A 27,609-nucleotide genomic window follows, 5' to 3' on the forward strand; every position below is an offset into this window, starting at 1 on the left:
CATGGGTTCCCTTTTGTTCTTGTCCCTTGTGTATACGATCTTTGTTTTGTCTTAGGCTTGTGCTTATAGACGGACCCGTCTACACATCGACTAACTTATGCTTGTGTAAAATACAAATTTCATTTACTGATTGCATTGAGGATTCCGGATGTACCTTTTCTTCATTAGTAAATCTCCATTGCATAAGATTCTTTGGGGACTGGCCTTTTGCAGTTGTAGATTCCAATAATTGATGATGTTAGCTGATTCTCATTGGGAATATTGACCCAGCAATTTAAAAGCAATGGAAGGATCATGGTGGCAACTCAAGTGATGTCCCCGAGCATACTAACAGTTTTGAAGGAACTATTGTTTGTAGTAGATCGAGCTCTCAATCAAGAGGATTGAAGCAGAAGCAGCTCCTTATCCACTTCCCGAAAATCACACTATGCAGTAAAACATTGTTGTTATGGGGGTCTCGGGAAAATAGTTGTGGTAGACACCTACCTTTTTCAATACGCATTTTCCTAGTAGCTGTTAAAAGTAGCCATGGGGACTTACATTCGATATCGCCCCTTCCCTTTCGAAAACAAACAAAAATCAACCAGAAAATCTTACATTCGAAATCCATATTCCCGCCCGAAAACAAACAAAGGTCAACTCGCCATTGTAAGTAAGTGAACAAGTGAGAGGCGTCGGTACGTGGAGGTGGAGACTGACCTCTAACGGGGTCGAAGGGTGTAGTTGAATGACGGGGCACCTTCTTCGCGGGATGGGGGCCAGTACTCTCGCTGGTGGACCATGGCGGTAGCGTAATACTTGCACTCGTCCATGAAACGGTTGATGTCGAATTGGTCCACAAGCTTGCCCTGTTGAAGACGCCAAATAGCATTCTCCATCCACGTAACACCATTCTCCGGATCAAGAGCATCAGGGCGGGGAAGTGGGACGGATGCGAACAAGTGATAGAGAACAGAGGTGTGCAAGTTGTTGGGGAGCTTACCGATCATGAACTCTCCCAGGTAGCGAAGGCTTTGTTTGGGCTCGTAGTTCGAGAACATCTCCAAGCGCCACGGGCGGCCATGGATATCGCGAGGAACCGGTTCAGGGACGGTGCTGCGCACTTGAACGCACAGGGCATCGGAACCCTTGCGATGCTTTGGGCGAATCAAGATGCTCCAGAGAAAGTCATCGTGATACATCTCTCGGCGTGGCTGAGTTCGCATAACGGTGTGGCTCTCACGAGAAAAGAGGGCCACGAAGACCTGACGCTTGTTGTGGCCCCTAAGGCGATGACGGACGCGAGTGTAGAAGTCTTGTAGAATTCGATTAGCTGGAGTCCGATGCATGCTTTGGGGGATCAGGGAGGGTACTCACCGCGAAGACGTACACCGATGCCATCCTCCGCAAACTGCATCTCATTCATCTGAGAGGCCATCGTTGCAAGCCCCCGGCGACGAAGGAATCGAAAGCTTAGGCGAGTCAGAGATGAAAGGATGGAAGGCGAGGATGTTGACAGGGAGGAGGTTGACGCGTTGGAAGAAAGAATAAAAGAAGAGGCGGCAGAGATTGTTTGGGGCATTTTGGGAAGGTGCGGCCAGGTGTAAACAGGCAGAGGTGAACACTCCCGAAGCGGGGTGGAGAGGTGCCAATGAACAATAGATAAATCTAAGATTTCTTGAAAAATACTCTTGGTCGTGGGAAAATAAATTTCAGAAACCATCTGCTTCCTCTTTCCTTTCCAGGAATTTTATGTACATACGCATTGGATAACTGGAGTGCGTATCATCCCGCCTAGCCAGACTCTTCTCAAAAACCCTGATCTACGAGCCTTATGCGCTTTGTAGATAGTGGCTACTAGGTCAATTCATGCAGATTGGGGCTTTATCCCCAGCTGACCAGGATTCATAGTATTACTAGTAGAAGTAAAACTTAGTCGCATTTAGTATGGATGGGGCATACTTCGCGCCGATCGCGCTACGGACGTTCCTGAAATGACGTCACTTTGCTTGGCCATGAGTCAGCATATGTGATGCCTGATATCCAAGGTGAAAACTCACCTGATCCGCCCGATGCTCTTCTCCGCATCCAAACTTCTCAGCGGCTGCTCCCCCTCTCGTCGCCTCTCCCTGGCTTCAGGCGTTGTTGCTGGGATCGCGCTCTGCTCGATCACTGAATTCCGCCATTCAACCCTCATACCCTCTGTCTGTCCGTTTTATTCTTGTCGGGTCAGGCGCGTCTGGAAAGCTCTTCTGGTAGTGCAACCCCAGCCTGACCTTCACCATGTCTGCCGTCCCTTCTTCGACCCTCAACTCACAGGGTTCCGGCGTACGTCAATCGGCTCGCCAAACGCGGACGAATCCTTCGCGAACATCCAAAACCGCCGGACGGTCCTCTTTCGGCTTTGGCCGTGGCTCGGTAGCTGAGAGTCCTGTGACGCCCCCTGTTCCTCATGGCTTCTATCCTGCTCTCACTCATTTTACGGACGCGATCACCGCCCTTCCGCACGAATTCCGCCGACACAACTCCCTACTCAAGGAGGTTGATGCGAAAGCGTGGGCACTCGAAGAAAATTTGCTGCAGTTGCTCAAGGATGCCTCGGAGTCGCAGCCAGTGCCCCATCCTCCAGTCCCGACGCCTATTGTTGGAGGGGTGGCTCGTGAGGAATTCTTACCAAAAGTCAGTAATTCCGATATAAGACCACATCCAACCCGCTACTGCGACGATTTTACTGACAGATCCGCTCCTCTAGGACCTTTCTCAGCCTCCCGAGACGCCCGAAAGCCTAAACCGTCGAATCCTCTTCGATCGTGTACGACAGAACCTCTCCGATCTAATGATGACAGCGGATGAGAAGAACCATGTAATCTCAAATGCAAATGAGGAGCTGGATCGCCAAATTTCCCGACTGGATACTGTATTCCCATACATCGCTGGAGAAATCAGCGAGGAGGCCCGTCTTGGCAGTCTGACACACTGGGCGTACTCGAACAAGAACACCGCAAAGGCAGCTACCAATGAGCGACCGCGCCGGGAAGCCGTTTCTCAGCGACAGGATCTCGCATACGCACTTCACGAGGCCGAGGCTGCTAGCCGCAGCGAAGCCCGGCGCGAAGCGGTCCAGGCGCGGAAGCAGCAACGCCGGGCGGCCGTTGATGCTGACTATGAGGAGGCTCGCGGCGCTCGCAAGACGAATACCGGAAAATCTCGTGGTGATAATGCGACAGCTGATCAAGCAAATAAACGTCGCAGGGTGGAACGGCCCACGGCCGTGGACATGGGAGCACCTATGGAACGCTCTGCTAGTGGTACCGGAAGTCAACGAGTGTCGTCAAAAGATGGCGCAGAAAAGAAGCGATCTCGTGCCCCGAACGCCAATGCTGCCGTAGCGCGCAAGAAGTATGTTCACATTTTCATCTCCCGACAATGGCATGTCACTAACTATTGGATTCTCTTAGGCCCAACGCTGCATCCAACGCTGGCTCCCCCGTGTTGGCCCCTTCGCCTCTTATCGGAACGTTCAATGCCCCCCGTGGAGCTGCAAGCCCGGGCCCCAACACCTCTCGCCCACAGTCTTCACGAGCCCAGCAGAATGCTGGGCAGACGAGCAACGCTCGCCAGCGGCCTACGTCCTCTGCCTCCAATCGCTTGGGCCAGCCCAACTCCTGTATGTCTTCCCGCGCGACTTATTCAGTTACTAGGATCCTCCTTAATACTTCTCACTCTTCAGCGAAACCTGCCGATCCCAGATCGACACCTCGCGACGGATCCATCAAGAACGAGACAGGCAATGGTGATAATCACCGTGACTATGATGGTGACACTATTGGACGCGCCGGTGCCGCAGGAGCTAAGCGCGATGATGTGGATGGACGAACTGTCGATTCAGTCGAAGCCGAGCCTGCTAAAGGCCGAAACTCCAAAACCTCCACGCCCGTACTATCTACATTCAGCGAAACCACGCAGTCACGCTCACGACCCACACGAAGTACAGATCCCGCGCCGAAGCGGGGTGGCAAGAAGACTTCTGCACCGGCTCCTGTCATTCCTTCCGACGATGAATCTCTTCATGAGGGTGACGACGAAGATGAGGAGGGCGAACCGCGGTACTGCTACTGCAATGAGATCAGTTTTGGCGAGATGGTGGCTTGCGACAATGATGCTTGCCCTCGCGAGTGGTTCCACCTGGCCTGTGTGGGACTACACAAACCTCCTGGCAAGAATGGTAAGTCGACGTGTCTCCATTACCAAGCTATCTGAATCCGAAATTAACTTTTTCACAGTCAAATGGTATTGTACCGAGTGCAAGGAAAATATGCGGCGGGGTCGCAACGGACGTTAGTGCCGCTTGCGGCATTGAATGGACTACTACTAGCTTTATCTCTAGTTTCTTACACTTCTGCTTGAGGATCGTATGCCATCTATACTGGCATCTAGCTTCCCAGAAATCAAGCACTCAATACTTCTGCGCCTCATACTCTACGTATCCATCCAAGTAATGGTCAACGTTGTTTCATGAGTCAGAACAATGAGCCCAGTATCTAAACACAAACATAGAACAATCCAAGCTACGGCGAAACGGGAAACCGCGGTATCAAGACAGATTTACTTCTCTGTAGAATTATTCACAAAGCTGTATCAAGGGAAGAGACGGGTCAAGTCCAATATAAAGTATCACCATGCCGATCTCAATCTCTCCGCAAGTCCACCATCGGAGCTATCACCGGGATTCCTTCTCCTGGACGCAGCAGAATTAGCACCCTCCAAGCCAGAGGCCTCAGCCTCCCCTTCCAACCTCCTCCTCAAATCCTCGAACCGTTCTCTCTCGCCAGCAGCGGCGATCGCAGCTCCACTTCTCCGCTCGCGCTCACCGACCAGCCACGCGGGAACACGAAAGCCCGTGCTAGATGGTGAGAGGCCCGGAAGCAGTTCGGCGCGCCAGGCCATGCCTATTATCCAGCCGGTCACGGCGGGGAGAATGGAGGCAGGGAATTGGGAGAGCGCGAGTTGGGCGGCGATGAGGTAGGTTGTTGATTTGTCGGAGAGGAGAAGTGATAGGCTTGGTGGGGGTGGCTTAGGCGTGCCATTGCCATTGTTGCTTGGGGTGTTATTTTGGCTGGAGGTGGAGTCGCCGGCGTTTGTCCCTGCTGCAGTGTTCGAGGAAGACGTTGTGCTGATGCGATAGCGGTAGATATGTGGGATTGAGGCGTGATATTGTGCTAGGAGAGCAAATACTGTTGCTGTTGGGCCCGATGGGAGATAGTTCAGGTTGTTTAGGGAGACAGGTCGCACGAGAACGGCGAGGAGGAAGGGAGGGAGGATCGTTGTGTAGGGAAGGGTTGTTAGAAGGAAAGTCTGCAGGTGGTGAGTATCTTGGATGCTATATTTCCTTTCATTCCATAGCTGGAAGCTGGAGAATTGGGGGTAGCAGGGGAAAACGTACGGCCATCTTTCGCTTTCCCCATGCCCGTTCCACGACGCGGAGGTGGTACACCAGCATCGCAGCAAAGAGCGCCTCTGTCGAATTGGCAAAGCCGGCGATTTGCCAGAATAAAGCGCGCCAGAATTGCCCATAGGGCCAGAAGTGCGGAGAGGCATGGATTGAGGCGAGGTGCTTGACGTCCAAGATTGAGAGCGCGATTGAGGATACGACGACGTAGATCAGAAGAGACTTCGAGAGCGGAGTATTGGTCAAGCCGGACGTGAGCATTTTGGGCGAAGGACCATTCGGGGCGGTTATTTGGTGGTGGGGGGTTGGAGGAGTTGGAGGACGGAAGTCGAGGTTGCCGGCAGTCGGAGAACCTCTAAATGGACGTCGCAAAGCTACTGATTTCTACGGACACGCCCCTTCCTTGGGAAGTATAGCTCTATAATTGTATTACTGTCGGCACTATCGAGTAAAACTAAAATGTCATAAATTCGAGACTTATTCTTAAGAGTTGATTATTTCGAATCTCTTTTTAGAGACCAGGCAAATGATGATTTGTCCTGTACCTCGGTATTAGTCAGATCATACTGTACATAGAACAACAAGTACGGTGCTGAAAGTCGGCGTCTGCTACCACAATTAGTCCTGGTTATTTGAAGGTGGATTTGAAACATTGAGAGACTTTCCAATATGTTTTGAAGAAGTAAATTCTCGTATATAACGCAAGTCGTCACGTTTATTCGTTTTTTGCCGTCGTCGCAGTCTAATCTACACTCCCAGCGAGGCAGCCTCTTTCTTCTGTTCCGCCAGTGTTGTCTGGTACCGATTTAATGCTAGCTCTAATGCGTGCATCGTAGGTCCCAGCAGCTGATTGACGGCTTTTTGGCCACCTTCTACCTTATCCAGGTTCATTCGTAACCGACGCCCTGACTTTTCATAGACTTCGCGCGCGTGCTGCTTGAGCCGATTAACCTCAACCTGTCGCTCGGCTTCGGCGTCATTTGCAACAGCCTTGATTCGATCGATTGCGCGCTGTAATGACTCGGACAGAGAGCCAGCTTCGCCGGCGCGGTCCGGATCTCCCGAGAGAAAAGCCTGCCAGAATTGATGCAAGAATTCTGTGGATGTCGCATGAGTCAAGGTCAATCGATCGTAAAGACCGGCTGACAATCCGAAGGTATTAGAAGTGCTGGATTCATTCATGTGGGTACGTCTCCCACGAACGGCACTCAGGATCTGGGCAAATGCGTCGTGGAGGGCCGCGGATGATCCGACAGCTCGGCGACTAGTAGATGCGTCTTCCATTTCCTCGTCTTCATCATCACCAGGGTCCACGAGCCTTTGTATTGGTGCCGTACCACCCAAAGGTAAGCTTTGCTTAATCTCTGAACGAAGATCACTCAGAATCTTGTCCGGATCTTGTTGCTCGAGTGCCCGCTTCTGGCCATCCTCCTGGGCTTGGGAGAAGAAGCGATTTTGGTCGCTTATATTGAGGGTTAGACGAGCCTGTTCCTCATCTCCTCGAAGGTCTTGCAGCTGCAATTTCTTCCACGCTTCTTCGGTCATACCAATAGGAGCACTCGGGTCGCCATCGGCCGGGGCGACATTGGCCATAATCTTTTGGCTCAAGTTGTTGAGGGTCCGAATGATGGGAACTTTGTCGACACCAGAAGGACGCATATCCAGGTCGGGCCGGTTTCCACGGCGTTGACTGTGGTGGCTTTCATTGGCAGCCATGTCCAGAAAATGCGGCACATTTGCGTCGCGGTTAATGTCTGCCGCATCATCCTGTAGGTATTTATCCAGCACGGGATCAATAGCATCTGCATCAGAGATACGTTCGCCACGCAGCTTTTTAAACAGTCGACTCTGGAAAAATCGCGACCAAAATTGCTGCTCGCTCAACTTGGGCACGTTCTCGTCGTACACGCGCTTGACGAGTGGATGTTGTGTAAAGATCAATTGGATCTGCTCTTTGCTGATATTCAGTCGAGTCACGTTCTCCTCGACACGCGGTTTTAGGGAGGAAAGGACGTTGTAGGCGCCACGGGTCTGCGCTCGCTCGATAGCGTGTGCCCGAAGAAGATGAAGTCGGGTCGACCAGAACAGCGACATGAATTGTCCCGAACTCAAAGTTTCTGGCTTTGTATGCAATGATTCCATGAACATCCTCTGCAACGTAGAATCTGCCTTCAACAGAGACTGCTGTAGTTCCACATCACCCTTTAGTCGATTGTCATCATCCCACGGGTTCTTCGCTATCCCAGCCGACGAGACTGCGTTCGCAATGGCCATAGCTGCCGACACACCTCCCCCGTTCGCTCCCGGCCTCGGGGTCTGGGTAGGTGTTCCCGCCTTTCCCGCATTGATTCGAGTGCTGAGCGTGTCTTTGATAGCGTCTGCCTGTGGACGGGCATCCGGACCGGCCGTGAAAAGAAAGGTGTATGCTTCGGCGGTGCTATTCGACGGGGCGCTCGTGGCTACACCGAAGACTTTGAGCATGACTTTCGGGTTCGAAGCCGGGGTTTGTTGTAGATCTGGGGATCGGTGTCAGCGACCGCGGCAGGCTTGCGCGCTGGGGATCAATGATAGCAACACACTTGTGATCGTGGTCACCGGAATAGATAGAGCTAAAGGACCGGCCACAGCGGGCGTCCAGGTGAGCGTCTGCTCATCTGCGGTCAGTGTCAAAGTTCCGTCTTTCTTCTTGTACGAAGCCGTTCCAGTTGGAGGCGCCATTGTCGCGGGCCTCGACAGTTTTCACTGTTCTGAGCAGCGTCAATAAAACCACCCGCCCATCGGGATGAGCAAATCCCTCGGGGTGAGGTCGAAGAGAGAGGGTCCAGTGTCTTCGACGCGCAGAGACGGCCGGGGAAAGAGTGAATGCAACGACGAAGAGCCGCAGCTTTGTATCAAATGGTCACGTGATTGGTAAAATACGTCAGATATGGAAGTACAAGCTTGACCTAAGGTTATTCAATTTGGAGCAATCGTCACATGTGTCTCAAGTCAGAACCACAGTTTGCGATTGATGTTAAGATATTACAAATTGAAGCTACTGTGGATTAACCCAGAAATATGGTTGACAATCCGTGTATGAGCAGAGTGATGCGAGAACGCCGAATTTAATCACCCGACGCCAGTTTAAAGCCAATGAACAAAACAGAACGCTGAGGAGATCCTGATTGCTATGCAAACCAAAAGACGCGACCGAGAGCACGAACCCGAAGCCAGAAGCCAGAATGCCGAAATTCGTAAGCCATGTTGCGCGCCGCCATGCATAGACCGGATATCATCATTCGTAATCGTCAAATAAAAGACCGCCGGGAAAGTGCACCATAGGAGAGCAAGGGAAAACAATAAAAACCAAAAAGGTAGCAAGGGTATTGACACAAAAAACAGCCAGAAAAAATAAAAGAGATGGAGAGAAATGCAAGTCGGGATAAATGTTGCATTTTTTAAGCAAGGGCTCAGAAGCGGAGCTCAAGTGTCGGATATGTTCATTTTTTGAACATGTAGTGTCCGTAGATACCACCGACCTCGCCAACGGCCATAGGGATCTTGCGCATGCCCCACCAGCGCGCGCCCATCTTCCAGTAGCGCGATCCATCGTCAAGAGGCTCGTTGGGCATGGACGCGGGGTCCCGAACGTACCAGCCACGACGGCCGAGGTCACGGACGGTCCAACCGACGGACACACGCTGAGTTCTGGTGCGCTCACGAAGAGGAGTAATGATCTTTTCGCTGAACTCAATCACCTGCAGAGGGTAACTCTGCTCCGACAGAAGCAGGCAGGTGCTCATATTGAAGATCGCGCCGATAGTCATTTGCGGAACCTTGGCAAGGTCGAGGTAGCAGAGGGTGCTGGGAGGAGCGTTTTCTTCCTTGGTGAAGAAAGAGTTGATATCCTTGACTGAGAGATCAGCCGAGCTCAACCCCAATTCCTGCAAGTGCTTGGTCAGAGGGACCAAAAGTGGTACGTGGTCAGAGGTGACCTTAGCACCACCTAAGTTCAACGAGCGGAGAGTCGAGGGAAGCTTGGGCAGCAATGCAGAGACATTCTCCTCTTCCAGCAGGCGAAAACGGGTGGGGTCCGTCAGAAGGTTCAGGTAAACAATCGATTCACAAACCGCAGGGTGGGTGGTCAGGAACTCGACCACTGCGGAGCTGCGAAGGCGTGTGCAGCGAGACAGGCTCAGATGGCTGATACGCGCAGTCTCGGGGATGACAGTAAGAGCCGAATCGTTGACCTGAGTGTGGGTCAAGTCCAGGTGGGTCAAGTTGACGAGTCGCGAGAGCAGATGGTCAAACATGGGTGCCGGGATGGTACTGCATTCGTGAAGCGAGAGACGTTTCAAGCCGGGCAAGCTCATCGGCAAGGGCGGGCCAGCGGTCAACGCCTCGGTGAAAACCTGGGAAAAGGCCTGAGTAGAGCAGCCACAGAAGTCCATCGCGCGCAGATTTGGTAGACCCATGAACAACTTTCGAATCACCTCCACGCTAAGATCACCCTCTAAGTGTTCCTGCAACAGACATTCCTTCAAGTTTGGCAAGAGATCCAGGCAGTTCAAAAGCGTGCGCGAGGTCAGATTTTGGATCTCCGCGTTCATTTGCTTAGTGCGACCCAATCCGACGGATGTAAAGTGGGAAAAGTCGAGACGGCGCACCAGAGTGCCCAGTGCCGGGTATTGGGACATGTGGTTTAGGGCCTTGGAGAAAATGATTGAGTGCGGGAAAGTCATGTTTCGGTAAAGTACGCTGAGAGTCGCCGCGTGCAAGGTGTGCGAGGTCAGGAGGCACGCGATCAAGTCGACATTTCGAGGAGTATAGCCATTGGGCGGCAGATCCAAGGCTAGGTTGGAGATGATTTGGTCTGTCAATCGGTTAGCATACCGTCTTCCCTTTCTTCGTTTCCTTCCGCTCAGAAAAATATCTTACCAAGAACCTCGGGCGGGAGCTTCTCCAAAGCCGAAGTGCCTGGAGGCGGCACTGCAGGCTGGACTGGTTCCACCTCGACCTCCGGGGCCTTGGGAGGCTTCAACTCGCGTCCGGTGTTGGTGTTCTCCCACGCCCAACCCTTTGCCTGCAAGTTGCCGAGCCCACGGAGATCGCCATAGCTACGGCTCAGGCCCTTTCCGCCCAGGCGAATTTGCTTCCACCCTAGGAACCCACCACACGGGCAGCAAAAGTCGGGGCTCTGCTGCATCTCCCGGAGCTCCAGCTTACGAGATTCCTTGGGCTCCTGGGGAGAAGGCGGATGATGAGTGTCCACGAATGATTGCGCGATACCTGTGCCGATCAGAGTCATGTTCCTTTCCTTCTGCGCGACTTGCGAATTCGGAGACTCACCGTCGTCGGTGTCTTCTTTGATAGAGCCAAAGGACGGGCGGCGGCTGGACCTCGAGCCGTCCGGAGTGTCACACGACGAGGGCGAGGAGTCGCGGGAGTGGATGTGATCACCACAGGGGACGGTGAATCGCGGGACCAACGGCTTGGAGTGCGAAGGGGGAGTAGTGGTGAGAGACGCCATGGTGAGAGCGGGCCCTCTATAAAGGGCCCCAGGCACGCGGTTCGGAGGTACCTTGGAAAATAAGTGGGACAGGAAAAAAAGAATGTGCAAATACTAAACGAGCCTAATAGGAGCTTCCCCGGATTTGTAACGAAAAGAGGTAGTCGGTCAATGGACAACAAAAAGGCAGAGGACCAGGGCGGTTTAGGGCTTGGAGGTAAAAAAAAAAAAAGGGAGGGGCGGCGGGGACGAGAAAGCGAAGCTGTTAGTCACGGAAAAGGGCGAACCGGTGTTGCACGGCGAGTGGGTAAGTGTCCACCGATGGTGCCACTAGTAGGAGGAAGAGAGAGTGTGTGAAGTAAGAGGAAGGAGTCGAGTAATGGAAATGGTAATGGTAATGAGAGTAACTTGAATACGAGCAGAGGGTTGTAGAGAAATGGAGGTTGCGAAGGTGGGAGGCGAGTGGCGTTAGCACCCTTGAGTTTGGGTCGCTGGTCGCATAACTAAACAAGCTACCCCTGCAGAGCCGATTTGTTGTTTTTCTTTTTATTCCCTTGCAAGACATTACGACTGGGATTTATGAAATTGTTCGCTGCTAAAAATGTGTATGCGAGCGGAAGGCATAGCGTCATCGAGCCTCCTGCAGCGTGAACACTGCGAGCATGTACGGTAACTGAAGTACTGAGCACGCGAGCCTCCAGTTGGAGAAGAATTAGATTGTCTAGTCCCAGGGATCTCAGGAAAGGAATCACCTGCCCTCGCCCGCCATTCACAATGTACGGATCTCACTATACCCTGGGTGGCGGGGAGCAACTTGAATCTATGACATAAGTGAAAATCCCTTCCGGCAGGTCAGGTGTGCTGTCGTCAGGTGTGCTCTTCCGATGGTTACTTGGTACTTACGAAGTTCTTTTATATATGAATAGCGTTATTTATGAACTCCCCGGTACTTTGTATCAACCCGCGTCGGATGTACCCTAAGGTACCCCAGACCACGTTCAGTTCAGTTGTTAGGTAACCGCATCTGTTCAGCTGCACCGGTGATTGGCCAATGCTGCGGGGCACCGCGATTACCATTACCTAATGGCTCACCTGACCTGCTCGCTCGGCGTTTATCCAGGTGTAGTCCGATTCCCATCCGTCGATGCAAGCCTGCGACGAACCACGCAGCTAGCCGACTGAGCTGTACCGACACCGTGGCTTCCTAGAGACGATCCAGGCCGATTCCAGAGCCAAGTCCGACTTGCCAAATTCGCCAGCCCCTGCCCAGCCTGGTCCTGCATTCCAGCCGTCTCGGTCTCGTACTCAGCATGTATGCTTGTATGCTTGTATGCGTGTCGGGATTCATGCTAGACGTAGAACACGGCAGAGAGGACATCCGGGATATTGAATCGCCATGCTGACCAGATTCGCATCTCCGATCACCTGTGAGACCAATGCGACAGCATTGGCAAAGGCTTAGTTCCGGGGCCTTCGGGGTAATCGGGACAGACAGCTGGCCCCCAGTCGGGCGGGGCGACGGTCGTGCTGCATGACGTTATCCGGTAATGCCGTCTGCGAGCGAACCCTCATATATCAGTTCGTCAAAGAGGCCACATTGCCGACTGTCCGCACCTCTCGCGCTGCGCGCCCCAATTGCCTGCGTCCCCGCCAAGGTCTATCCACTCGGAGAGGCTGGCGGCGACCCAAAAACACGGTGGCAGGGTGGAGCGTTGTGATCTGCGTCTCCTTGCTCCGCTGAACCCCCGTGGAGAACGGTGGTGATCTTGATCATCATCGCCGTCCTACACATTCTCACACTACTGTCGACACAAGACAATAGTTTGCGCTGGCGCGGATGCCGATGCGGCGCCGAGAACCTTGGCCTCACCCTGGATACCCTTCATACAACGCCCCTGCTCGACTCGGCTTCGTAAAGAATGATCGGTCCTGCAGGATGGAATCCACCCGTCGTCCGCGTGACGCGTGCAGAGAGTTGTCCCGACGTGCATCGCATAGGCACTTAGTGGAGTCTCTTTGTCCAACCAAGAGCCTCTTACATCAAGGTCTCACCCAATGGTCCCTTTGTTGATCAAGCGTCAAGCGCTGTCTTCGTAATGCAATCAGTATCATGATATCGAGTCCGTAGTTGCTCCATGCATTGTCAGATTCTTATTAGATTGCCTGGTGTGCTCATCTGGTCACCCAAACTCATCAATACTGGCTTAGTTGTATGGTTTACCATAGCCAGCTGCCTGGTAGCACGATCCCACTGTGTGGCCCATCTCCGATCAAGTCTCGTCGGGAAACGAAGAGCCTCTGTGCACCGTTGTCTAATTTTCTCTGAGGGCGAGGTGGACGCTGACGGGTGGAATCGATTCCGCTGTGTTGCTCGCTTGTGGGCCTTGACAGCTTGAGCGAAGCAATTCTTCGCTATATGTCCTTCGCCGTTACACATGTAGCATCGCTAGCTTGGTATCAGTATTCTGAACGTCTTAGGAAGTATAATTAGGAATTTAGACTCACCTTTGGTGCTTCGCGACGCATATTTAAGTGTTCAAGCCGCTCATGAGCCGGGGGGGAGAGAGTTTGTAGTGGCCGGAGGAGAGAAGGAACCGGCAGAGAAGGTAGCTGTGGTAAGAGCGGCGGGATTAGGAGTAGCTAGCTGTCTGGGCGTTTGGGTTGTAAGAAGTGCTTTCCCCCAAACATCGAGCGGACGAGAATCGGCTCAGGTATCCGATGCCTGATCAGGAGTCAAGATAAATGAACCACTCGTCATCGTTTGAATCGGATATCTAGCCTCGGGGGTTCACAGGTGTTCTCCATTCTCTTGGAATAACCAAAAGGACAAAGGAAAATATCGTGATACCAAGCATGACTATGCGAATGTATCTGCTTGGTAAAAAACGTCTATGGGTACAGAATCAGAGAGGGTTCTTCCAACCAAAGAACGTGTGATTTTTAACTGCATCCCAGCACTTATCATGAGGTGGAATAGGTAGTTCGGACCCTGGGCTTCGAGTGAAGTGTCATCACAGAGGGAGGTCGGTGGGTATCTAATTAAATACTACTATCTACCAGAAGACCAAGTGCTTGAATGAATGACGCAAGTTAATTCCTATGGCAAGGAAAGATAAATGGTTTCGGTGCATCACATCTATTTCATTAATATCAATTCACATGAATTCATCTGACACTTGTTTTGAGATAAGAGATAGTAGCTGATTGTCCAATCGTATCTAATACCGCGGTGCGCCACATCCGGTTGGAAAAGGCAGGTCGACGCACGTGGAGACCTCACAGGCACCTGGTTCCATCCAACAGCTACCAACATTCATATATTATGTCATTAGGATCGTCTTGGGTTAAATGCCGAATTATGGTGCCGACATGAATTCATGCGACGGACCGGCATGTTACTCGAGACTTGATTGGTAGAGTATGAAGATAATGACGACCAGAACACCTTTATGCGCGTGTGACTATGGAAGGGACGCGTTCTGCAAATCAAAAGTGGATTTGGCGGCTAGCACATCGCAGAAACCGGCATGTTCTGAGGTTGCTGATTGGAGATTGTTGGGGCTGTTGCCTCAGGGCGATCAAAGACAGGGATGCCGGCCTCGGCTACTTAAGTTTCTCGCATCCTACATCACATCGAATTTAAGGATTTTTACTTTACGACATATATCCATGCCATGACATCTCAGAGCTTTCATTCCACCTCTACTGTATAACACTGCTCCGTCTCTCACCATGAATACCGCGAGTAAGATATACCTATCTTTCCCTACTGGCCTGTCTCGACCCTTGCTGTCCAGAAAATGCCGCGGGGTTGCTGACTTGCACACATCCACCCTGTCATCGTCCAGGGTCCCAGCTGGTATTTATATATTGCTTTGAGATGGTGAGAGTAGCTGATGCAAAGCGATACAGGTTTAAGTGCTCAGGTCAAAGAGCGTATCAGCTTGGCTCCCGGCCTGCCCAGCCCAAACCCAACACCATCGCTCTGGCAGCAGCCACCACATCCCACCGTCGCCAAAATCCAGTCCAACCTCGCCGAGGAAACAGATATTGTGGTAATCGGGTCTGGCGTGACCGGCTGCGGCGCTGCGCACGCCTTACTGCATCACTCCGGCGCCGAGGGGCTACGCATAACCGTGCTGGAAGCCCGAGAAACATGCAGCGGCGCGACAGGTCGCAATGGCGGACATATTGGATCCAACATTATCGAGAAGCTTCCCGGGTATGTGGAAACGCATGGGATAGATGCTGCGATTGAATCGGCTCGCTTCAGTGAAGCCAATGCCGCTCGGCTGCTGGAACTCGCTGCGAGCTTAGACTACTCCGAGCGAGAAGCTATAGAATTGCGGAAAGTTGTATCTGGGTGTGCGACTTCCAGTCCAGAGACCCTGGAATCTTTCAAGCTCGCTGTCAATTTGTACAATGATTCATATCCTGGTGGTTTATTCAAGTTCAAAACCGTCGAGGATCGGGAGAGAATCAAGGTATGTGTACGGAAAATTTCACTGGAAATTATGCCTGTGCTATTTACCTAATGTCGCATCCTAGGAATTTGCATTCCAAGACAACGTGGTCGGCTTGATTGAACAGCACGGAGCAGCAGCATTATGGCCGTATCGCTTGTTCACCGCGATCTTCGAGAATCTGTTGAGAAAGTTCGAAGGGCGTTTCACTCTACAGACAAACACGCCGGTTGAAACCATTCAATATGAGGAGACACAATCTCCACCCTATTCGCTCGTTACGCCCCGAGGCACCATTCGAGCCCATAAGATTATCCATTGCACGAATGGCTTTGCAGGTCATCTATTGCCGAACCTAGTGGGACGACTGTTTCCCCTTCGAGGTACCATGTCGACACAGCAACCGGGGCCAAACTTCCCCATGTTGGGCGATCGGACAACGTGGTCCAAGGTGAACAAATTTACTTATGACCCTGAAACCGATCTCTGGGATACCCAATATCACTACGCGCAACAGAATGCCAAAACCGGGGATATATGGATTGGAGGCGAATGCCAGAAACTATCTGAGCTGTTGAATAGCGATGATTCGACCGTCGGAGAAGCTACTAAGGAGAAGTTATCTCAGGTCCTACCAAAGATCTTCGCCAATGTGGAGCCGCATCAGGTTCGACAGATATGGTCCGGCATCATGGCCTTCACATCCGATGGACGTCCACTGGTTGGCCCTGTCCCGTCTTCGATTTCTGGTCGCCATGGCCCAGGGGAATGGATTGCGGCTGGGTACAATGGCCACGGTATGGACAAGGCGTTTTTGTCTGGTGAGGCGGCGGCGCGAATGGCTCTAGGAGAAGATACTGTTCCAGGATTGCCGAGGATATATGTACTTGATGAGGAAAGGGTCAACAGTATGACAGCAGATGCGGCTGTTCAGTCACTCATGTCTCTGTTCTTTTAGTGTTTTTATAAGTGCCATTGGGATTCCTGTGATGATATCAGTCTTTAATGGGTGATTGTATGATCTAGATGTTATGAAGTTTTCCGGCGATTAGGTCCAAAGAGATCTTAGTAGAATCTTAATACTTCTAACACTTTTTATTGCTTGAACATCTGCTCAGCGTAGCCTGTACGTTTGGCAGATTTTCTAGTAGAAAATGCATCATTCCGAGCATAGTAGGTAGATGTAACGTGTGAATCCAATGCTGCTATAAGACAATATGAAGTTGACTAGCCCCTCGTCCCACGTTAACAAATACTTTGACTCCAAATGCTAAGTACAAGAAAATATTTATTCTATGAGATTGTCACAGGTACTGCCAGATTGAAATTTATAAAAGTGGGCATTTTAAGGCAGTGTGGATCACGAAGTGGATACTTAGAACTGTATCCTCACCTACACCTCAAAACAGGTCTAAACCAGTCTGACGATACCAGCAGTACCAGAAACTCTCAAATACAAGAAAAGGGAAGTATTTTAAATGGAATGTGAAATTTTTAGTTTCGTCCTGGCTCTTTAACAACAGACCGCCGTATTAGTAGTAATCTAAGCCGCCCAATCCCATGTTTCCGCCTGCAATTCGCCAGCAGCATGAACCGAGGCTTGCATAAAGCCCCTTCTTATCCTGGATGCAGAGAAACAGATTATACTCGGAGTTATTTTCAGGAAGTTACTGGGACAGCGGTGGACGCTGATGCAGGTGTCCGGCTTCTCAACTTCCGCTTCCCGGGTGTTCGGAAAGCAAACAGAGCTAGAAAGGGAGAACCAACTGTAATACTCACGGCCTATTTGGACATCGAGCATCGAGAACGCTGCAGCTACCCGAGTCGGAATTAGATTAAGCTCGCCTGTTTGTTATTCGACATCCGCCGTAGGCATTGGTTCTTCAAAATAACGACTTGTTTCACTTCCTGGCTCTAGAATCTTCGACATATTGATTATGGCTCATTCTTCGTTTACGAAACATGGGGTTGCGGATGAGTCTAAGCTGTTGCTATATAGCGCCAAAGGAAGAAGGAAATCCAGCCCTCGTCAAGACTGGGTTTGTAAACTCTGGGCACACGCAGTAGATGGCCATGGGTTTCAAATGGATAGCAGTATTCCAATAAATAACGTGGAAATAGTACAAAGAACATAAGATGATAGATGATTCAAGTCTATTCAGGTAAAGTTGATGGAAATGGTATGCTCAGTGGCCGAAGATGGGTGCTTGCGAATAAGAACCCAAAGCTTGTTACATCAAAAGCCATCAGAGCGGAAGAAGTGAATAGATCCAGTCTAAAAGAACAGGTCAAGGAGACATGTTAAAGAAAAGACAAGCATTCTGAGGCTCAAACGCAGAACTGCTAAACCATTGCTGTGACTGTGGATATCAGAAGGTCACCTAACCCCAAAATGTAAAAAGACCCAGGGACAGATGCAAAATAAACAAGTCTAAGGACATGTATCAGAACTACAGAAAGAAGGAATTCCCAGCTTCGCGAAGAGCGGCGAATCGTGGGGATTTGAAGTGTCGTTCAGCGTGACCGGACCGATGGCCCATAAATTCATAAGTGCGTCGTTGTGCAGAGTATCCTGGCGAGTGTCGTATCGCTGCTTACTCAACAGCTGAGGTAGCGTCGCCGGAAAGGACAGGGTTGACCTTGGGGTTCCACTTGAGCCCGAAGTCCTGGCCAAGCTCCTTTTGGATGGCCGCCGTGACAGCCTCATACACGGTGTCGAAGACGCCAAAGTTGGCGGGGTTGTGAGAGTCGTTCTCGCCCTCCTTGCCCTGGAACACACCGGTGCGAACCAGGCAAGTGTTCCAGCCGTACATGTTACCACCGATAATGTCAGATTGAGGGTTGTCACCAATCATGTAGATATTTTCGGGGAGTTTGTTTTCGTTATGGATCTGCTCCATCCAGGACTTGAGCACCTCATCGGCGTAGGTGTAGGTAGCACGCTCTGGCTTGCCGTAGACAACACGCTCCAGTTCAACACCGGTGAGGGCCTTGTACTGAGCTTCAATGGCGATACGGAAGGCACCCTGAGTCAGACGGGCAGGACCTTTGTGGTTGGTGGCGAACACCAAATCACCTTGAGAGAAGTAGATGGGAATTCGGTTGGCGACAGGATCCTTTGCCTTGGTAAGAAGCTTGCCATCCTCACAAAGAAGCAGATCCATGATGATCTGGAAGTCGGTGGCATAGTCACGCGAGTCAGCGAAGACCAGGATAGCGTCGAACTTCATCTTCGAGAAATCACGAGGCTTGGCGTTCGCGCGATCTTTCTCGGAAAAGATACCCCATGGGGAGATTGTGGGATCCCAAGCCATGATATCCTTGGGATGAACGACGTTCTTGAATCCGTAGGTCTCGGCGACCTCGCGGACCTTGAAATCTTCACCACCGCACACGAGGACAGTCTCGTAGTACTCGGACAGGGCTTGCATGGGAGTGTGCGACTGAATGAACTGGTCGGTGGAGATGGGGGCCTCGAGAAGGCCAGCAAGCTGCGCACAGCGAGCTTCCTCGGTCTTACCACCACCGTTGGTGAGAAGAATGTACGGAATCTTGATTCCCAACTCGTTATCACCATTCAACATCTTCAAGACCTTCTTGCCCTCCTCAATAGGCTCAGTTCCGTGGCACAAGACACCGTCAATATCGAAAGCGAAGGCCATGTTCTTAGCGGCAGCAACCTTCTCCTTGGACATATCCTGAACCTGCGAGGCCAGGATGTCCTGAGAGACGCCAGGGCGCTTCGAGCCCAGACGGGATTGACGAGGCGAGCGAGGAATGGGAAGAGAGGTACCGAAGGAGTTGCGGGAGCCGCGACGCTCCTTCATAGAAGGTGATAGGCTCAGGTTGTGCATCAGCGCAGCGGCATCACTGAGTGTACTGCGCGAGGCAGGGACCTCCACGGTGTTGCCATTCCCCGAGGGGATGGCCAGGCCACTGTTGCCTCTCGAGAGACCAGGGCGCGTGGCCGCGAAGGGATTTGGACCCTCGGCGAGAGGAGTACCAGGAGCGGACACGACCGCGAAATCAGCGTCTTCAAAGCGAGGCATGATGGGATGCGCGACGGGTGGGGTAGGGAGGGTGGAGACAGAGGATTGGGAGAACTATTAGTCCTGCAAGACTATGGAGAAGTCACGGACAAAGTACCAAGATTCAATGGGAAGAATTATAATGACAAGAGTGGAAAGATGAATAGGGATAGAGAAAGAACGAGAAAAAGAGGCACGGACAAGGCGAAGGCAGCCGCGTATATATACGGAGAGGCTTCCTGATACCGGTTCTGAGCCCCCTGGGAGACCAGGCTCAATTGGACTAACCCTTGGAAAGTAAAGCATGGTCGTGGTATCGCTCTATTGTCTGCATGGTTACGAGAGGGGGCGGATCCACTCTGTCCGAAAACATGATTCCTAGGTATTATCGTCATATGTCAACAGTATCTCTGCATTCGCTGCGGCCGAGTGGTCCATGATGGCCTGGAGTCAATTCGCGGGGTGGCGGTACAGGGTACCTGCGTCCCGGTGCCTGGTTGGGCGGTACGCCGCGTACCGTATACACGGGCATGCGCAGTACAGATTGGCAGAACCCAGCAGGATCAGACAGAAATACAGGCAGCCAGCCCGGACGGCCGACTGGAATGAGGCCGTGTCTCATTGGCCACGCAGGAGCTCCAATGGGGGTCTCGCTGGGCCGGCTCAAAGCCGCGCCGCACGCCGAGTGGCTCACGAGAAGCAAGAGAAGGCACCCTCGCCCGAGTCGGAGGGCTTATTGGGCAGGAGCACAGTTCGCCCGTGGAACTGCATGAGATCGATGGAGCCGATGACGATCGGGCGGGTCAAACGCTCTCAGCACCGTTTCGGGTGGCCGTGATGTCATGGCGCGCTTTTTGAAAATTACGCGTGAAATATTGGCAACTCGGCGATGCCCAGGCACCGGCTGCGTGCATAGGCGGAGGGTGCGGGCGCCATCAGGAGCGTCAATGGATCGACGCCGGGGTCGTCTGGGTTGCGGCGGGGATTGGGGGTGGAAATGGCGGACGATGCTGGATGTTTTGGTGTTTGCGGTGGGGGGTTTTTGGTTGCGAAGGGAAAGAAGTGGGCGGTCGTTTGGCGACTGCAGAGTACCCCTCCACCCCACCTTCGCCCGGGAACGGCGTCATTGCTGTTCATCACCCTTATTATTCCTTCTTCCTCTCTTTCTCTTTTCTCCAATCTATTCCTCCCCCCAATTGAGTCTCATACATCATGTCGAACGGAAAGACCTTCACCTTGAGCAACAACGTCAAGATTCCTGGCGTCGGCTTCGGTACCTTCGCCAGTGAGGGCTCCAAGGGCGAGACCTACACTGCCGTCACCACTGCTCTGAAGACCGGCTACCGCCACCTCGACTGTGCCTGGTACTACCTCAACGAGGACGAGGTTGGTGATGGTATCCGCGACTTCCTGAAGGAGAACCCCTCCGTCAAGCGTGAGGACATCTTCGTCTGCACCAAGGTGTGGAACCACCTGCACCGCTACGAGGATGTCCTCTGGTCTGTCGAGGACTCTCTGAAGCGCCTCAAGCTGGACTACGTCGACCTCTTCCTGGTCCACTGGCCCATTGCTGCCGAGAAGGACGGCCAGGAGAAGCCCAAGCTGGGCCCCGATGGCAAGGTGAGCACGATTCAAGCTTCAGCAAGCTTCAAGCTGTTGGGAAGCTATTCGACGAGCTAACACGCCCCCAGTACGTCATCCTCAAGGACCTCACCGAGAACCCCGAGCCCACCTGGCGCGCCATGGAGAAGCTGTACGAGGACGGCAAGGCCAAGTCCATTGGTGTTTCCAATTGGACCATCCCCGACCTTGAGAAGATGGCCAAGTTCGCCAAGGTGATGCCTCACGCCAACCAGATCGAGATCCACCCCTTCCTCCCCAACGAGGAGCTGGTGCAATACTGCTTCTCCAAGAACATCATGCCTGTGGCCTATTCTCCTCTGGGTTCCCAGAACCAGGTCCCCACCACCGGCGAGCGTGTTAGCGAGAACAAGACTCTGAATGAGATCGCCGAGAAGGGCGGCAACACCCTCGCCCAGGTGCTCATTGCCTGGGGTCTGCGCCGCGGCTACGTTGTGCTCCCCAAGAGCTCCAACCCCAAGCGTATCGAGTCCAACTTCAAGAGCGTTGAGCTCTCCGATGCCGACTTCGCCGCCATCAACGCCGTGGCTGCCGGCCGCCACTTCCGCTTCGTCAACATGAAGGACACCTTCGGCTACGACGTGTGGCCCGAGGAGACTGCCAAGAACCTGTCTGCTTAAATTTGATCCTTTTTTGGAAGAAAAGAAGAGCGCGAGGATGATACCCAAAAATTGAGGGTTTCTTGGAAGATGACATGAACAAGTTACGAAAGAATAGATGAATTGGATATATCCACCACTACTAAACTGTCCGTGATTCCCTGGCAACTTAACTAAAATCGAGGTGTACCTTCGTGTACTCGTAGTCCCAACCACGGTGCTGCTTACTACTGGCGGCGCTATTCACACAATCCGGCCCTCGCCACTTAACCCCGCAGTGATCCACGCGGATGAAGCCTATCATTGCGACTTGGAACTTCGGAATGGATGCAGATTTGCAGAGTTCAGCATACAGTTTACAGTAAGGCAGAAATTACCGCTGTAAATTTGCAAAGGCAAATGGCGCCACGAGCAGGGATCTGATCCCCGGCGACCACCACATTCGACATTCTTCACATTGGCGTTGAGGGGGGCGCCGCCAAAGGCAACTATCCCGCAATCGCGGAAAGCCTCAGCTCAACCCTCCCCACCACACTTCGCACACTACTTGAGAGCCCCTCTGAGAGAAGCGAGCACACAGATTTTTCACTGCTAAATGGTGCAGAGAATATTTGGGGCCCATCTACCATCTAATACACAAATGTCTCCAGCAACAATCCACGTCGGGCGGGACTGGAGCAGAGTGCTCCGGTGCGACGATGTCATCCCGCGTGTGTGGCTCGGAGCCCCTGCGCCACGCAGCATCAGGGCTTAGCGCTGTCGCCTTGCCCGGTGCAGCTTAGCGCGGCTGCTTTCTAGAGGGAGGGAAGGTAAGAGGGACCGGGTATTGTCGGAGGGGAAGATGAAGCCATGAGAAGATTGAGGGAGGGCTCAACACCGAGACTCCCAATGAGGTATCGCTCATTCAGCTGGTCGTCCACTGGCAGTTAAGCCTGGTCTCCAGTTGAGAAGCAACATTCCTCATTTGTATCAATTCTCATCAATCCTATACCACCCTAAGGTCCTCCGGAGAAAGAAATTACATTCCGGTGCCTACAGTGGCACCCTAGCGCTTTGACAAGTGCGAATCCAGGGTACCTCCTATGGGATGGTACCCTAATGTAGTCTGTTACCTCCAGGACTGGCCTGATGTTTTCGTACATGAATCAAGTCCCCACTGTCTACTTTCGTTCGTGGTGGAAATCCACTCGCGTGAGATGTCGTCCGAGTCTTGTCCTCCTTGAGTGTCTATTGGTCATAGTTAATTAGGACCGGTAGTGACGGAGATTAGTTGCGCGTTGCGTTGATTACTTTGTAAATCCCTCAAAAGTGATCCGAAGTTTGCGGTGTTCAAAGGCTCACACATGTTTGGCTGATATAGCCAACCCCTGGTCTCAATTGTGAGAGTTGATCATCCCGTGTTTGGGCTTGCCACGAGTGAATATTTCCGGAATGACAGGTATACCGGCCGGTGGTAGGTGCAACCCGATGCCAGTGCCGATTCCAACCCCCGAAAGCGAGCTGAGAGGTGTTTTGATGCCCGTTTGGAGCCGGGATGAATCCTTGGCTTCTTTCGTATTTCGGGTAATCCTCTATATACTCATGACAAACGTGACACAACCCTAGGTACGAGTATTGTTGGACTGGCTGTGGATATGGGGATATGAATACACTTGCCGGGGGCTATGTAGGCAGCCCGCCATCCTCTATCTGGATCTTGGCGAATGGGCGTCCCCATTCCTGTGCCCGCTCTAGTTTCCCCAGATGAAACGAAACCACAGGGAAATCAAAGGGCCCGAACGCCTGAATGCATGGTACCATTCGCCCATCTCCCGAAGAGGAGCCTTGCGGGGGTGAACTCAGCACTACACTAATACCCCGCAGAGATGGGAGGGCTAGACGCTATCTCGCATGTCGGGAACTTGTTGTTATTAATACAACCTCATGTGCTAGAGTACCTTTTGGTAAGAATGATGGGAATTTGGGAAGGGTGTGGGGTTGCAAATCTTTTGGGAAGTTAAGGTACTGTCAGATATCAGACCACATGGGACGGAAAGTATGCAGGTCTTCGTGAAGAGGGCAGACGTCATCCCGTAGGTGTAGGGCAGACAGCCACCGGCAGTTATACAGCAACACAGAAAGAAGTACTTTAGTAAAAATGAATTGGAATACAGTTAATGTGAAAAACGACTATATCAAAAACAGCAATGCGCCATTGGTATCTTAAAAACAAGCAAAACGCCCTTCTCCATGGGATAAGCAAGACCATGCGCATTGACAATCAGCCCAACCTATAATCCAGTCAGACCATCTCGAACAATTAAGATATGCAGGTCATCACATCACGACCGAGCCCGTACCCGTCGCGGCATCGGTGTGCATCCGGCACTGGCTTCAATCATGTTCTTGCGCTGCGGGGCTTCGCTATTGGTGCTTCGTGTAGGAATTCCACTGGCAAACGACTGTTCAGTGCTTTTCACAGCCGGAGTAGGCAGCATCGATGAGCTGGGGGACTTGGGAGTCAACTTCCGGCGCGGTCCCTTAGTGGGCGTCGAAGGCCCTCCAGCAGCCACTGTGGGGGCTGAGGCCGCCGAAGGCTTGCGGATGCGTCCACTGCCTGTCTTCACAGGGGTGCCCGAGGTCATGGTCGATTCGCCTAAGCGCCGCACCCGTCGTGATCGCGGCGTGGCTGAAGAGACGGCTGCAGTCGAGGTGGTTGGGTCGCTTTCAACATCTGCACTCTGCTCGGTGGCGGGCTGTTGCACCTGGCTACAGCTACTGCGATGACTCGAAGCTATTTTCTTCTCCGATCGCTTTGCTCCAGATCGTGCGCGAGAAGCAACACCGCCGACGTTATGCTTGCTGTGATCCCCCACCTCTTCTACTTGCATGTCTGAGGGCTGTACCTCATCTTCGTACTCGGCCAGATGCTCCTCGTTCCATGAGACTTGCTTGCGTGGCCGGCGGCTACTGTGACCCTTTCGGTCCGAGCGTTCTTGTCGATCATTTTCGGTGGCATCTGAGACTTGATCGGGCCGCATCATCGCCTCGAGGGCATATTTGGGCATAACTGAATTGCCCCGGTTATTGCGGGTGTTTCGCTTCGTAGCCAATGCCAGTTCCTGCGCCTCGGTACGCTGAAGAAAGACAAACTCTGTTCCCTTGGCCCGGCGAAGAGAGATCGTGTTGCGCCCAGAAGGCGCGTTGGCTGGTGGAGCTTTGACACGAGTGCTGCGCCGGCATGTAGAGCTTGCAGGGGCAGGCTCCTCGGTCTGAACATCTTTTTGAATGATAATTGCTTGGGACTCATCGCCAGGGATCACATCGCCCTTCAAGGGCGAAACCTGGACTTTAACAGGAGATGGGGAGTTGGTGTCCAAGTCCTCCAGGGCACGGCGTGACCTTGGTGTCGAACAATCAGCATTCAATGGCTCCTCTGGGCTCGAGGAGTTTTCGAGACTATCCATCTCTCCTCCTTGAGAATTGACCAGTGTTGCCTTGGCGGCACGCTTCGCCTTCGCCTTGGACAAAAAGTCATTGAGCAGCTCAGCATCCTCCCCGTCAAGCGAGCTCCGTAGTGCTGATCGTACGAGCTTGCCTTGTTGTTCTTGGGTCAGAGCCCGCACGGCTTTTGTGGGTGTTGGTGCTGCGTCGGCGTTTCCTTCTCCAGATGTATCGTTTCTGAGGCCGGCTTGTTCCTCATCTACCGATTTCGATTCCTCGTTGATCGTGGTCACAATTGTATCGGAGACGAGTGATTCCGGGATCGGGGTCAGCGCGTTGTCTTGGAAAACCGAGGTGCTCGGGGGTTGTTGGAAATGTCGAGAGGCTGAGACGCTGCCATGGTGAAATCCATATCAACAGTGTTGATAGCATGGCTCAACTTCTTCTCATCAGTGCCCAGTGCTTGGTTCTTTTGAAAGCTATCGAGAATAGGCGCGCTCTCTGATTTTTCATCAAAGATATCGAAGGGCGAGTCAGGTAATTTGCCTGTGACGCGCCATTAGCATTGCGAAAAGCTTACAATCCAGAACAAAATACTCACGTCGTTTCCGGGATGCCTCCGATTCCCACTTTGTTTCGAAAAATTGACGTCCCGACTGAGGAAGTCTTGCTGAACTTTCAGTTTCGTCCGAGCCGACACGCATGCGCTTTGTGCCACGAACAAAATTTGAATCCTTAGTCGAATTGATCGCGGACTGCAGCGCGTCGCTCTCGATGATGGAGCTCGTATCTTGGAAAGGCTGCATGCCGGAAAATGACGTTTGGACGCGCTTCCAGAGCTTTCGTGGTTTCAGTCCGGCCTTGAATGGCGTAGATGGTTTGCGCTCCCAAATACGGGGCAGCGCGCGTATGGCCTTGATAGGGGTGAATCTAAATGAGTTGTCGTCGGCGGAATCGACAATGTCACTGTATTGAAGCACGCGCCAAGGCGCCTGAAGTCAGTTTATGATAAAGAAAAAATAGGTGTGGATGTTGGTGTAAACATGGGACGCGAAGGAGCAGGCCCCTGATGGCCCAGGGATGCTTGCGACTGAATCCTTGCAGTGTCCGAAATGTGGGTTTTATCAAGTGAAAGATATTCTCGCGGAGAAAGAGTCGACCCACCATGTTTGCGCCTGCGGCTGGGCAGAATCGGTGCTCATTGTTGGTGTGGACGCGTGTGGAATGTGTCAAACGGTCATCGGAATTTTTCAAGTCGGTTGCACCTTTCGGAGGGTGGGTATAATAAAGCGGAATTTTTGAATATACGTGACGGATACAGCCCGCGCCCGGGGAGAAGCAAGAACGCTTAAATATAGAACTGTAAATGCCGAATTGATGCTGAGGGATGATTGCGATAATGTGGTGACGGTTTTGCTTTGGACGGAAGGGCGGTTGTCCGGCCAACGCGGGCGCTAGACTCGGTTGGGCCGACCATGACAGCTCACGTGGTGCGAGGGGGCATGGTGGAGGCCGGTCGCAAATCAGATTGGTGAGAGATTGTGGTTTTGTTTATTACTTACTATCTGCTGGTGCTACACGAAACGTGTCTATCGTTTAGGTGTCCTTTCAGAGTGTGAAGTTGATCTGTGTTCGAATGTGATAATTTCGTGGTAGACTCACGGTGGAAATATATTCCTTCGATACTCTAGGTAGCGCATGATCTATCAGTCAAATGTAATAGGTAGTATACCAATGTTTTATATACCAAAATCCGCGTCAACTTGTGACATATACAGGAGCTACCCAAGGAAGTGCCTTCGAAACAGTTCCGCGAGCATCGATCATCCGAAATCTGGTTGGGTGACTCGGGAAGTTGCCGCCGGAGGAATTTCTCCCTATTTATTGGATGCGGAGCAACTAGGTACATAGGTACCTACACTTCCCAGGAGGCGCCATTGTACGAGAGATCGATCTCACATGGGTTCCTACCGAGATCTCCCACGGTGCCGATAGTGGAGTGCATGGGCAAAAGGGAAGTTATTTGAGCGGACTCTAACCCTAGGTAGCTCCCAGGGTCGTAAACAAACCTCAGTCTACACTATCAGTCGTTCCTTTTCTGGCTCTCTGTGTGTCCGGGTTAGCTACGACCATGCAGCCTGAATCAAATTTTATGAAAGCCTCTCCGCAGAATATCAAGGAGAACCCGAAAGCCAATTTTTGGCTTGCAGTTGGAGGAATCCTGCTTTTGTGGACGTTTTACAAAGTCGAAATATACCCTAGCTTCATCAGCCCATTGCGCCACCTTCCTGGTCCAAAGGTTTTAAACCGCCCAACCCCAAGCTACTTAATTAGTCAATCACTCATTAACTTCCCAGAGAGGCTATCCATTTATTGGATATGGGCTCATCCCGCTTTAAAACGCCCATGGGACCAGACTTCCTTGAATTCATGGATAAAGTCCCTAACGACGGCCTCATCCACACAGGGAATTCTCCAACGGGAGTAACATACTCCTAACAAGCCCCCAAGCTTTCGCCGAGGTGCTAGTCAAGAGACC

At 52.2% G+C, this 27,609-nt stretch overlaps 10 protein-coding genes across 10 annotated transcripts; 4 read left to right on the top strand and 6 right to left on the bottom strand.

Moving 5' to 3' along the window:
• Positions 1-701: 701 nt before the first annotated feature.
• N7532_008118 (uncharacterized protein) lies at positions 702-1,417 on the bottom strand (the record flags this gene model as incomplete). The annotated part of the gene is made up of 2 exons (XM_056620610.1): positions 702-1,294; positions 1,357-1,417. 2 exons carry the CDS (start codon positions 1,415-1,417, stop codon positions 702-704), a joined length of 654 nt encoding a protein of 217 aa, XP_056471416.1.
• An 845-nt stretch (positions 1,418-2,262) lies between these two features.
• N7532_008119 (putative PHD finger domain protein (Ing1)) lies at positions 2,263-4,321 on the top strand (the record flags this gene model as incomplete). Its single annotated transcript, XM_056620611.1, has 4 exons — positions 2,263-2,658; positions 2,732-3,378; positions 3,438-4,204; positions 4,263-4,321. The coding sequence occupies 4 exons, from the start codon at positions 2,263-2,265 to the stop codon at positions 4,319-4,321; spliced, it is 1,869 nt and encodes a 622-aa protein (XP_056471417.1).
• Positions 4,322-4,653: 332 nt separating this feature from the next.
• Positions 4,654-5,689, bottom strand: dscB (the record flags this gene model as incomplete). Its single annotated transcript, XM_056620612.1, has 2 exons — positions 4,654-5,334; positions 5,423-5,689. 2 exons carry the CDS (start codon positions 5,687-5,689, stop codon positions 4,654-4,656), a joined length of 948 nt encoding a protein of 315 aa, XP_056471418.1.
• A 486-nt stretch (positions 5,690-6,175) lies between these two features.
• On the bottom strand, positions 6,176-8,146 carry N7532_008121 (TFIIH subunit TFB1 family protein; the record flags this gene model as incomplete). The annotated part of the gene is made up of 2 exons (XM_056620613.1): positions 6,176-7,944; positions 8,008-8,146. 2 exons carry the CDS (start codon positions 8,144-8,146, stop codon positions 6,176-6,178), a joined length of 1,908 nt encoding a protein of 635 aa, XP_056471419.1.
• A 761-nt stretch (positions 8,147-8,907) lies between these two features.
• On the bottom strand, positions 8,908-10,937 carry N7532_008122 (Leucine Rich Repeat domain protein; the record flags this gene model as incomplete). Its single annotated transcript, XM_056620614.1, has 2 exons — positions 8,908-10,280; positions 10,346-10,937. 2 exons carry the CDS (start codon positions 10,935-10,937, stop codon positions 8,908-8,910), a joined length of 1,965 nt encoding a protein of 654 aa, XP_056471420.1.
• A 3,711-nt stretch (positions 10,938-14,648) lies between these two features.
• Positions 14,649-16,337, top strand: N7532_008123 (NAD(P)/FAD-dependent oxidoreductase; the record flags this gene model as incomplete). The annotated part of the gene is made up of 3 exons (XM_056620615.1): positions 14,649-14,661; positions 14,829-15,400; positions 15,465-16,337. 3 exons carry the CDS (start codon positions 14,649-14,651, stop codon positions 16,335-16,337), a joined length of 1,458 nt encoding a protein of 485 aa, XP_056471421.1.
• Positions 16,338-17,973: 1,636 nt separating this feature from the next.
• N7532_008124 (phosphatidyl synthase) lies at positions 17,974-19,428 on the bottom strand (the record flags this gene model as incomplete). Its single annotated transcript, XM_056620616.1, has 1 exon — positions 17,974-19,428. One exon carries the CDS (start codon positions 19,426-19,428, stop codon positions 17,974-17,976), a length of 1,455 nt encoding a protein of 484 aa, XP_056471422.1.
• Positions 19,429-20,619: 1,191 nt separating this feature from the next.
• On the top strand, positions 20,620-21,668 carry gldB (putative glycerol dehydrogenase (GldB); the record flags this gene model as incomplete). Its single annotated transcript, XM_056620617.1, has 2 exons — positions 20,620-21,027; positions 21,099-21,668. 2 exons carry the CDS (start codon positions 20,620-20,622, stop codon positions 21,666-21,668), a joined length of 978 nt encoding a protein of 325 aa, XP_056471423.1.
• A 2,300-nt stretch (positions 21,669-23,968) lies between these two features.
• Positions 23,969-26,272, bottom strand: N7532_008126 (uncharacterized protein; the record flags this gene model as incomplete). Its single annotated transcript, XM_056620618.1, has 4 exons — positions 23,969-25,463; positions 25,511-25,616; positions 25,672-26,036; positions 26,235-26,272. 4 exons carry the CDS (start codon positions 26,270-26,272, stop codon positions 23,969-23,971), a joined length of 2,004 nt encoding a protein of 667 aa, XP_056471424.1.
• A 929-nt stretch (positions 26,273-27,201) lies between these two features.
• Positions 27,202-27,569, top strand: N7532_008127 (uncharacterized protein; the record flags this gene model as incomplete). The annotated part of the gene is made up of 2 exons (XM_056620619.1): positions 27,202-27,369; positions 27,432-27,569. The coding sequence occupies 2 exons, from the start codon at positions 27,202-27,204 to the stop codon at positions 27,567-27,569; spliced, it is 306 nt and encodes a 101-aa protein (XP_056471425.1).
• Positions 27,570-27,609: the final 40 nt, after the last annotated feature.

Source organism: Penicillium argentinense (genome assembly GCF_028826775.1).
Source record: "Penicillium argentinense strain IBT 30761 chromosome Unknown utg000009l_segment0_segment0, whole genome shotgun sequence".
Taxonomy (NCBI): Eukaryota; Fungi; Ascomycota; class Eurotiomycetes; order Eurotiales; family Aspergillaceae; genus Penicillium; species Penicillium argentinense.